Genomic DNA, 12196 nt, shown 5'->3' with positions numbered 1-12196 from the left:
CCACGAGCCTCATTTAGCCTGAGATCATCACAGTATTGCAAATATCAGGAAGTGCTGCATGAAAGTCTGGGTTATCAGCATCTCTTAAAAATCAGAAAATCTGCCACACTGAGGGAACTGGGTAATGCTGCCCATAGAAAAGAGGTGAATGCCCCCGTCATGCCTCACACCTACACACCACCTCCTGCTGTGGTCTCCCATGGTCCACTCCACTCCTGATTGTCCTCTGCACAGACCCTGGGGGGATTGGGTTGAAGACCCCTAGATCTTCCTAAGAGGCTTTAGCTCATAAGGACATGCAGTTCCCTCCCCAATCCTGCCCCTTGAGGAGGACATTGAGAGGAGCTTTGGGTCAGCAGTGGCTGGGCTCTGTGAGGAGAAGGAGGCTGAGGGGTACTAAGCACGAGCCCCAGACCCCATCGGTCCTGCTCTCACTGAAGCCCCAGGCTTTGCTTCTCAGGGCTTGGATTCTCAGGTGTCATGGTCACCTCTCTTCCCAGGTGGAATGCCAACTCACCTGTGCTTTGTCTTTGCTCCTCTGTAGCGCCTGCACCTCAGTGAAGATGTGGCTGGGGCCACATTCATGGCGGCGGGCAGTTCGGCCCCAGAGCTGTTCACATCGGTCATAGGTAGGTGACAGCCTGAGGGACATCTCAGCCCTTCACTGTCTGAAGGAAAAGGGCTCTGGGAACAGATGTCTCCAGATCAAGATTATCTGCCATTCACAGGCAGTGATAATTCAGGGGCCTCAACGAGGAGAGCATCAGCCTCCCATCTGCTGTTGTTTTATTTAAGTGATGCTTTCACTGTTCATGAACTTGTCCCAGCCCCCGAGCCCACCAGGCTCCTGTGCAGCAGTGATCCCTCTGTAGATTAGAAAGCTCTCTCCACCCCTCAGCTGTTTCCTGTAGATTCTGAGAACAATCTAACGCTTATGAGAGGTCCCCCACGCCCACCTTGTAATGCAGTAGGGCCACAATAGCCAGGCTGATGTGGGATCTGTGTTTCAGGGGTCTTCATCACCAAAGGCGACGTGGGAGTTGGCACCATCGTGGGCTCAGCGGTATTCAACATCCTGTGCATCATTGGTGTCTGCGGGCTCTTTGCTGGGCAGGTAAGTCTGGCGGCTTCTTTGTGATGGCAAAATGTGACATCTGGGAAAAAGGAGGCATGGAGTTTAGGCAGGGGACTGCCTTGCTGGAGCACAACTTGCATCTGGGCCCAGTGGTTTGGGCAGCAGTGATTTGGGACCTCACATCCCAGGAGGCTGGCCCAGCTGGAAGTGGAAACTGGTAATCCACCATTACTTGCTCTCCATGTTAATGGAATACAGAATGCTCAGGTCCACGTAAACAATTAATCAGCCTGAAAGATGTGGGTTACAATCTGAAGGGTGTCACACTCATTTTGATGTTACTGATCTGAACTAGAATGGTTTAATTCAATTGTAGGTATGATTTTCTCCCAGTGGAAATAGAATACATGAGAATCTGCTAAACACAATGAGAATACATGAGAATCTGCTAAACGAAAGTGCAGTCATCATGGTTTAGGACACAGCCTAACCTTGTTTGACCTTGTTAGAGCATTCATTTCTCTGTTTGTTATAGTGTGCCTTTGGGCTCATTCATGAAGGGCTTTGCAAGCCTGCAGTTTACCTAGAGAGATGATACCACTTCCAGGGAGTGTCCTGGGGTCTGTGTCCTTTATGAATGCCGGTGTATGCTTTGGAAAGTTTGGGGTAGGTGCTCAGGAGCCAGTGCATGGGTGGCTCTGTGCAGAGCCTGCAGGACGCTACAACAGTGCCTGGATGCTTGTTTGCAGGGTTTGTAACTGTTTTGCCCACTCTGATATCCTAAATTTCTTCTAAGAAATTTTATTCAGAAACAACACAACCCTAAGGTCTCTGCCCAAATGCTCACAACTTTGTGTATCTTCTAGTACAAGCCACTTCTGAAAGCTCACGCAGGCTACCCCACATACAATATCAAGCAACCCATTGATCCTAATCACTCCATCAGCAGCCTTGATATGAACAGTGCACTGTTCTGCTAGAAGCAGCTGATTGGGTCAGGAGGCTGCAGAGAGCCCCAGAGCAGCCTTCTCCACATGCTTTGCCAGGCCCTTCACCTCACAGCAGTGGCAAGGGGCACCCCATGCTGCCCATTCCACTGACGCAGACTCAAGGGTCTCCATGCAGGAGACCCTTGCTGCACCATTGCATTCTCCACTGCCCATTTTAACTCCCCACATCTTCACGCCTATTGATTTGTCTGGATTGCCTGGTGTATCAGTTGCTTTCTGGTGACATGCCAGAAGGGCATCTGGATCTCATCAGGAGTCAGCTCCAGGGCCTGCAGGTGGATGGGTTCCTTCTATCAGGAGAAGGGGCTTATCCATGGTGACTGAGCTCTGCCCAGCTCCATAGACTAAATACTTTCCCTCTTCTCATCCTTTCTGTCAGTGAGCTCATGTCTCAGATTTTGTGAACCCACAATATGTGCTTTTAAAATCTCCCATAAATGTAGTTCGTATTTTTTCTTAAGTGAGTCTCTGCCTTTGCCTTTGGTGCTATTGGCACTGCCCTGGCTCTCCTCTCCCTGGGACACCTGCTCATGGCCCTCCAGAGATGAACAGTCACACCCAGCAGAAGAGTCTATTGCTGTGAGCACTCTCCTAATTAGCACTGTCACCATCAGCAGTATGGTTATTAGTCTGGCTGTTATTGGTGTTGTCATTAGTTCATTAGTCATTTGTACCTGAAGCTTGATTCTAAAGCAAGCCCAAAGGCAGAGAGATAATGTAGAGAAATAAAACAAATGACTGGGGAGCATCTAGTCAGTGCCTCAACAACTAATGACTTATGAAATGGCTCGGATGCATGTGTGGCTCATCACTCATCAGCAACGCGGTCCATCCCAGCTTGTCTGGAACACCTGCATCAAAGGCAAAGGGCTCCCTGAACTCCAGTAATGCTGGTGTCTGTCCCTTGACTCCCTCCAGAGGTTTTTGCTGTGTCAGCTCACAACCCCACATAACCTTGGACAGAAGTCACAACCATGACTGTTGGGAGCAGCAGTCCACGCGGTGACTCTGGATGTCAGCCTTTCCTTCTGCCTTTCCTGTCCTGTGCCCACTTGGATATTTTCAAGGCCATCCAGCTCAGGGATCCTTCAAGTCTTTGCAGAGGAAGCAAAATTATGTTTTAGAAAGAACATGGGCTGGGGAATCAGACAGGTCTAGGTTTGAATCCTGATTCTGCCATTTTCTTGCTGTGGGACCTTGGAGAAGTTACTTATGTTCTCAAAGCCTCATTTTTCTCATCTGTAGAGTGGGTACAAGCACATCTACTCCCTAGTGTTGCCATCAGGAAGAACCATAGCATTTCAGCATTACTAGCACCTGCTCTACATGGTAAGTCAGTCTCAGTTAGACACCATTATCAATGCTCAGAATACGCACCCCTGGGTTCTCACCTCCAAATTCCACCTAGGTCACTGTGATAATTTGACCAACCAGTTGATGGAGATTATCTAACAGTCAAGGGTGTCCATCTCTTAATTAACAGACACAGGATATTTGGTGGGAAGGGAAAGGATAGTCAGGGAGAAGGTCTTCTAAATGGAAATCAAAATAAGGAGATGTTCATAGAAAAACAATCTCAAAGGACTGGAACTTACTTCTGCGCTGTCTATCAATGGGAGGAAGAAAAGAAGAAATTGCAGCTTCCCAGCCTCACATAAGGAGAAGCCCTCCCAGGTGGTGGAGCTGGGGCAGTAGAATGTTACGGCAAAGGCTGGATATTGGGAATTGAAGCGATTGATAGATCCAATCATGGGTCTCACTTAGCATTTTATTTATGTTGATCTGCACTTTCATTTGGCTGAGAGAATTACCAGCGATTACCCGTGGGCCTCCCTCTACGAATTTCAGCATGGAGGGCTGCACATGACCAAGTCTGTTATCCATCTGAAATTAAAGTAATTAAGCTATAGGGTTTGAGTTCCTGTCTCAATTAGGGTTTTGATGAATTCAGTGTAATTAAATGTCTGCTGTATTTGCAGTTTGCAAACATAGCCCTCACTTCAGTGTTCGCCTAAGGTGCTTTAGGGAGTTTTATGGGACAAAAAGGAAATTGCTTCTTAGAAAGTGGCTTATAGAGAGGTTCTTGGCATCACTGCAAGGTATTTACAAGGCTGTGGTCCTACAAGTTTCCTTTATTTATAAACAAAGAATAATAACCACAAAGAGAAAACACTGAGCTCTTGATGCAACATACTAATGTAACTTGCACATTGTGTTGAAAGGACTTCATGCCAATTTTGTAAAAAAATGTACTTACAAATTTAAATCTGCTGTTCAGAACATGTTAAGATTTAAATGCATAACCACAAACAGAAATTATGCCGCTTAACTGCATCCCAGGTTAGGACTTTTACATTCAGGTTATTACAGTTCGGCAGATGGCTCCAGTTTATAAGGGAGAGCTCCAGCATCAGCTCTACTGGCATCCTCAAAATGTGCCTGATGTTCTTTGGCAAGGCCCATCTCATCTTGGCTGGGTTTGCCTTTCTTCAGATAATGCTGGCTCGATTAAACAAACCCTAGCAGCACCCAGAGGTTGCACCTCTGAATTGAAATCCGCCTGCATTGGGGTGTCCCCAGGAGACTCTAGGCAAGGACTCTAGTGCAAACAGTTGATTTGAAAGGGGATCCCAGGGCATGCTAGCGGGACAGTGGGGAAGGAAGGCAGGGAAGAGAAAGCAGCAGAGAAAAGTGTGTTAGCAAGCCAGTTATCACTGTGGGCAACTGAGATTTAATTCTTCTGTGGGAACTGGAAGACGGTTTAACGGAAGAGCCGCTAAGTTATCTCATGTAAGGAGGCAGGGGAGCTGGAGTATTTATTTATCCACCAACTTCCATCATTCTCTGGTTAAAGACTGTTCTTAAGGGACATTAATTCCCCACCATTCCAGCTTGCTAGTCCCAGGCAGAGAGGACTTTGGGGCCCAGGGGAAACCCCCAGGCAAAGAGATCTAGGGGCAACAGTTGAAAGGACCTAAAAAGGTAAATGTGGGGAAATATGAGTGAACCCATAATGCATTTGCTATGAACTCAAGACAAAGGCTTTAAAACAATTCACTTGTTGGGTCTCATCTTCAGCTCCCTCGGATGAAACACAAGCTTTAATACTAGGCAGACTATGAAGAGTCCAGGGCCAGGCCATCTTGCATTTAAAGAATCACCTCTCATGTTAAAAATAACAGCTACTGTTTATTAAGCTTCTCCAACATTCAGGCACCACACTCGATTCTATATAAATATTTGCAGAAATAAACCCACTGAGTTTTTAGATAGTATCATCCTTCTTCACAGGCAAGGAAATAATAGATACTGGGGGATTCAGTATCCCCCAGATGGCAAAGGGTCTATCGTGAGGTTGTTAAGACTGAACTTGAGCTCACATCAGTGGTCACAAAATCCAGGGTAGATGATGTGTTGGGTTTTGTCTCTTTCCAAATGGGGAATCTATGATTTTGAAATCTCCAGATGTTAGCATTACATTCTTGTGCTTAGCCTGGGATTTTATATGTTCCTTGGAAGTTTGGGGTGTAGGATCTGGGGTCAATGCAAATAAAATAGGCACGTCAGCAAAATGATGGTAGCCCATGATTAACGATGAAAGTATTAGGTAGGTGTCATTACTTACAATGGCAAAAACCACAATTACTTTTGCACCAACCTAATATTATACTTAGCTCAAACAGTGCAACTAGAAGCTTCTCTTATACTCAGAGGGCATCTCCCACAGCTGGGCTTTTGCTTCCACCACAGATGGAGGACTCAACCTGATAAACACAGTGGGAGACCCACAGACTGCCCAGTTTACCCCATGTACCTTGATTCCAAGCTTATTCTTCCCCAGACAAAACCCTACACTCCATCTACCCTGTTCCAATCCTGAGACACATCCAGATTCCCCAAGAAGCTCGGGATGGAGGACAGGGGAGGCTCAAAACCACACATCAGTAGTTTTGCCAAACCTAAAAATAGGGGCTGGAGACCTAACAGCCACTCCAGGGAGGGAGATGAAACTGCAAGGAAGAGAACGAGTAATCTGTCGAGAAACCAAAGGGACAGGTGCAGAAGAAGGCCTCACCCAGGAGGCAGGTGCTCCCTTACAGGATCCTGTGAGTACCGGAGAGCAGAATGTGTGGTGCAGGAGTGGACCAAGGCCAAGGTCAGGTCCAGCTGGGGCAGCCACTGAACTGCATCACACCCAGTAAAACTGGGTTTCTCCCAGCATCTTCTGCAAGCTGTGGCATCAGGAGGCAGGTCCCTATTAGAAGCAGAGCCCCAGCCCTAGCCTCATGCCAACCGAATCAGAAGAGCAGCTCACCTGCTTCAGCTCCATCTGCAGGCTCAGCTCTACCCATGTCCTAGACCAAGTGTGGCCCTGGATGAGAGGCATCCTCCAGCAGCTGGTCCAGGCAGGGTAGACAGGCCTCCTAAGACCCCAGTCCTATGACTGACCATCTGCCTGAGACTGTCTCCCACACTGTCGCCTCGTAATTTCTTTTCCCTGGCTATAACCACCCCCACCCTCTCGAGGCCAGGTCCTGACCGGGCTCCATACCTCATATCCCCTGACAGATGCTGTTGGTTCCAGACCCAGAGTTCTACTGAGGCCACCCGCCGGCTCTGCGCTGCTCTGTTTTCATCGCCTCTAAAACTTCATACCAGATCTCTGTGGTAGTTTTGACTTTGGCTCACATAACTTGTTTCTTGCTTGTTCTGCTCCTTTGCTATGATCTCCTGAAATCAGATTCATTCTCAGATCCACATCTCAACTAATTCAGAGGCTTTCAGTTTCAGGTAACCAAAAAAAAAAATTTCAAACTCTAACTGGCTTCTTAAATGAAGAAAATTAATTGGTGTCTCTGAAAAAATGCAAAGGAGGTGAACATCAGGTATGGCTTGATCAGGACTTTCAGCCCCATTGTTGTGATTCTTCTATCTCTAATCTCCTCTGTTTCCTTCCTCAGACTAGTTTTTTTGTTTGTTTGTTTGTTTGTTTGTTTGTTTGTTTGTTTGTTTTAATAGCATAAAATAGCTGTAGCATTTTCAGGTCTCATATACACATACCACATTGCCAGGAAAGAGAAAGATAATGTCTCCTTGGCCACAACACCTCGTTCCCCACCTCCACATAACATCATCAGACAAAACTCTGACTGGGCCAGCTCAGGGCACCTGAGCATCCCTGAACCCAATCATTGTGGCAAAGGAACTAGTTACTCAATTGATTTAGGTTAATCAAGAATCATGCAGCATTTCTCCCTTCCCTCCAGAGCTAAGAATCTAATCACTCCACCCCACATACACAGTTTTTGATTTATTATAAAAAGCAGAGAAAAATGACTACAGGACAAAACCTGTGTAATATCCTGTGCTGCCTCAATGTCTGCTTTCCCTGCGATGGTGTAACACAAAGGACAAAATGCACACGGATTCACTCTAGGTCTTGGTGTAGACATATGCTCTCATTTCTTTCAGGTCAATAACCCGGAGTGGGATTACTGGGTTGTGTGCTAAGTATGTTTGTAAGAAACTACCACCAAACAGCTTTGCAAAATGGCTAACCGTTTGTATTTTCACCACCTACATGTGGGATTCCAGGCGCCCCACATCATCACCAGCACTTAGTATGATCACTATTGCTTCACTTTGTTTGAATTTTAGCCATTCCAGTGAACACAAATGGCACCTCACTGTGGTCTGAATTTGCATTTCCCTGACGAGTCGTGATGTGGGACATCTTTTAACAGGCTTCTTTGCCACCCTCTTTGGTGAAAAGTCTGTTGAAATCTTTGCCTATTTGTTAATCAGGGGTTTTGTCTTCTTCTTATTCTGTTGTCCTGGCAGTCTCTAAATCATCACACTCGACCAAGCACTCCTCTGAGCCCTGTCACATTTATTTCCAAGGCTGAATCAATAGTGGGTAGAGCCATTAGAAATGATTTAGACTGATCATGGCAATGTCGTATTAACTCTGTTGCTTGGATTTGAGTTTGCAAGAGAGGTACTCATAACCAGCACTCTGCAATGGGGTAAAGAAAATGAAGCAATCACTTCCCTTTAGTATGGTACACCTGGGTGCATCTGAGATGCATCGTTCCAGAAATATGAAGAGAAAAGCAGGAGCCTCTTGTGCTCAGAGCTGAGTACTCCTTCCATGTAATTTTCACGATGCTCCTTGAAAATGAGTAATTTTCATGTTTCTCTTAAAACTCACTTTCAAGGAGCACCATGAAAATTACTGGAAGGAATGTTCACCTCCTGAAACTCACTGTCTGTATCCTTGGCAAAGACTTTTTTTTTTTTTTTAAGTTGGAGTCTTACTCTGTTGACCAGGCAAGAGTGCAGTGGCGCAATCTCGGCTCACTGCAACTTTCGCCTCCTGGATTCAAGTGATTCTCCTGCCTCAGCCTCCTGAGTAGCTGGGATTACAGGTGCCTGCCACCATGTATTTTTAGTAGGGACATGCATAGACTATATAATAATCAAATCTGGGTATTTAGAGTGTCTGTCACCTTAAGTATCTATCATTTCTACATGTTGGGAACATTTCAAGTCCTCTCTTCTAGCTGTTTTGAAATATACAATACATTGTTGTTCACTGCAGTCACCGTACTCTGCCATCAAATATTACAAATTATTCTCTTTACCCAGTTGTATGTTTGTATCCATTAACCAACCTCTCTTCATCTCCCCTCACCCCACACTCTTCCCGGTTGCTGGTATCCATCATTCTACTTTATACCTTCATGAGATTAACTTTTATAGCTTCTACATGTGAATGAGAACATGAGATATTTATCTTTCTGGGCCTGGCTTACTTTCACTGAACATGATGACTTCCAGTTCCAACCATGTTGCTGCAGATGACAGGATTTCATTCTTTGTTCTGGCCAAATAGGATTCCCTTGCATGTCTATGATGCATTTTTACCCGTTCATCCATTAGCAGACACTTAGGTTGACTCCATACCTTTGCTATTGTGAACAGAGCTGCAACAAACATGGGAGTGAAGTGTATCCCTTCAATATTGAATTTGCAATCTTAAAATGGAGATGTGATGGACACAACCAAAGTAAAGCTTGGGGGGTGTTTTTGGGATTTGTTTCATATGACAGAACATTTTTCTGGTCAAATTCTTTTTATTCTAGGCCAATCTTTTGGGTTTTTTTTTTATTATTATTTTTTGTGAAGTAAGACATTTGTGACCTCCTGATGCAGCTGCTCTTTCCTGCAGGGGAAATCTAACTCTGCATTTGAATGGAAACCTGGAGCCTGGACCTGAGCCTGAATCTCCAAGTGAGAAAGAAACAAATGCCATTAACCTTTCCAGATGGTGTGCAGACCATCTAGGGCAGTGGGAGGGCTCATGTGCCACATGTCTGGCTTTGACTGGCAAAGTAAGATTGGGTTGAGGAGGTTGACCGGGGCTCTCCCTCCCCTGACCCAGCGAAGGGGTTGACTTACCTTGTGCGTGGCAGGGAGGATGAGCTCCGTCTTCCCTTCCCTACGGTGGATATGCATGAACTGCGATTCCCTGGGAGATGAGAAAGAATAAGCACACTGGCCTCAGTGTGCTTCATTTACCTGTGACTTTTTCCTCACAGTGGAATTGTGGCTGCACTTGGGGCATGGAAAATTAGAATTAGGGCACTTGGTGCGGTACCAGCAGCTGGGAGACTCAAGGCGTGGGTACAGCTGTTAGACAACATTAAACCCCGGCCCTTCGTCATTTTAAGATCTTGGTCATTATACAGTAAACTTCCCTTTTTCCACTCTCTTGCTCTGTCTTTGATTACTGCAACATGCAACTTCTAAACACGTGTGTCCCTGACTCCCACAGCATCTTCGTGCTTGACTCTTTTCTTAAAATAAATAAAAATTTAAATATATATATATATATATATATATATATATATATACACACACACACACACACACATACATACACACACACTCCAGTTACTATTTTTATTTTTAATTAAAAACAGTTTCCATACAAATAGCTAATTGTTACTGGGAACTCAGTTGAGTCGGTGTGAAATCATATGCATGAACTCATTTAATCTTTGTATCAACCCCATGGTGTAGGCTGTGCTTTCTGCATTGTACAGATGAGAAAATAGAGCCCAGAGAGGGAGGTTGAGAAACATACCCCAGGCCACACATCCAGGAATGGCAGAGCTGGGACACAGAACAAAGCAATTTGATTCCAGAATTTGTTGATTTCTGTGGGGCACACATGAGTCAGTGGAGCAAAGCAGGGCAGAAGGACTCCGGTCCTGGGGGTCCTAGAAGAACACGACTCCCAGATGGAGGAGGAGGCCACCCTAGTCCGTCCCACAGCCCCTCCCGCGCATCTGGAATACTGTGTGTGTGACGTGTCCTTGGGCCTGTTTGGTTTAGAACACCTGATAGTGCTGAGCCCGGCTACCCAGGTGTTCATCTCCGAGTGGAAAATAAGATGCTGCCTCCTGTAAGACGCTGAGACTCTATTCTGAGCTACGTTTATGCATGATCATTATGGAACGTTGCAGGGACTGAAACGTGGTGTGGGACTAAATGGAATTTGAGGCCTTGCCAATACCATTTCCTGACACCATTATGCTCTGGGGCTGGGACGCTCTGCAGCACAAAGCACAGGAAGACTCACCTTCCCTCCTCCTGATGAGTTTGTTCAGCCCATTCTGTTCCTGACATCTACCCTCCTTGGGAAGAATTGACTCTGTTTCAGGGATACAGAGGAAAGCTTGAGAGGGGAGCAGCCAGGAGGTTCTTCCATGACCCACGGAGTCAAAGCTCAGGCTTGTCCTTCGTAAATGTCTGCTTTTCTTTTTGGAAACATGTTGGCTTCGGAGTCCTTGGAGGGCTTGACTTGGCTTATGCTACCTGTGAAGGTCCAGGGGCCAGGTTGAAGCCCTGTGGGGATCTTTCTGAGGGACGGCCTCAGTGAGTTTGGTACAGAGTTGAGAATCAGGTCAGGGTGGAAAACATGTGGCTTTCACCCAAGTGGGGGTTGATCTTCCAGCTCTCCCAGCTTCCCCGGGCCCCAGCTTCAGCTCCAGACCCTGCCAGCTTGGCCTAGACAAACCCCATTAGGAGGCACCATTCCTCCCTGGCCTCATAAATTCTGCCCGGCATTTAAGCCCAGAACACCTACTATGAGTCATCATACTCATATGAAGGCTTCCGGAGGGCCTCTGAGAGCCCTTTCAAATGCCATCAAAAAAGTCTACTCTGCAATTTCATATAAACAAAAAAGAATATGATGATCAAATATATCTCCTTAATTTCTATGACAATAAAAGATGTTTGCCCATCTGTCATCTCACATAAATAAAAACGGATTTTAATGAAATGCTACTCTACAAGTTTGAACTGAAGCAAAATGTTTAAAATGTGCAGCTCCAATTCTGGCCCTAAGCAGAGAGAGTCATTGTAAATATTAGTCATATTGTATTATAATACACAAGCACTAAGCTAAGTGGGTTTTGTGTGTGTGTGCTTTCTTATGAGACCTGTCCCCCAAGCTGGGGTGCAGTGGCATAATCATAGCTCACTGCAGCCTCAAACTCCTGGGCTCCAGTGATCCTCCCACCTCAGCCTCCTGAATAGCTAGGACTACATACCTGGCTAATTTTTAAAATTTTTGTGTAGTGATGGGGTCTCCGTATGTTGCTTAGGCTAGTCTCGAACTCCTGGCATAAGTGATCCTCCCGCTTCTGCCTCCCAAAGTACTGAGATTGCAGTTATGAGTCACTGAGCCTGGCCAAGGCTAAGTTTATATGGTTCTGGAGGCTAACTGCCCACTTTCAAATCTTGGCCTCCCCTCATCTTGATTACATGAACTTCAGAAGTGACTTAACCTTGCTGTGCCTAAGTTTTCTCATCTCCTAAATGGGAGTAATAATAATATCTACCTAATAGGGTTGTTGTGGTGTTCATATATGTTTACATATGTAAAGCACCTGGAAGACCCATTCGCCTTCTCCTCTATCTGTGCCACCAGCCAAACCTTGGTTTGGGGTGTTGCCTGGCACGGAAGCTTGTCTGGTGGTTGCAGCGGCAGGGGCAGGGGGGATCCCAACCCACTTTTTTCATGGGGCCCTCTTGCCCG

At 45.9% G+C, this 12196-nt stretch overlaps 1 protein-coding gene across 1 annotated transcript in view; it reads left to right on the top strand.

The window, feature by feature from the left end:
- Positions 1-12196, top strand: part of SLC24A3 (solute carrier family 24 member 3) — a 497749-nt gene that overhangs the window by 369117 nt on the left and 116436 nt on the right. The window contains exons 5-6 of the mRNA XM_039479737.2: positions 545-629; positions 1011-1114. Of these exons, the coding sequence (XP_039335671.2) occupies positions 545-629; positions 1011-1114 (189 nt within the window). The remainder of the gene's footprint in view (positions 1-544; positions 630-1010; positions 1115-12196) is intronic.

The sequence above is a fragment of the Saimiri boliviensis genome, chromosome 9 (genome assembly GCF_048565385.1).
Source record: "Saimiri boliviensis isolate mSaiBol1 chromosome 9, mSaiBol1.pri, whole genome shotgun sequence".
Taxonomy (NCBI): domain Eukaryota; kingdom Metazoa; phylum Chordata; class Mammalia; order Primates; family Cebidae; genus Saimiri; species Saimiri boliviensis.
Note: the sequence above shows the minus strand (reverse complement) of the source record. Positions and strands in the feature narration are given on the sequence as shown.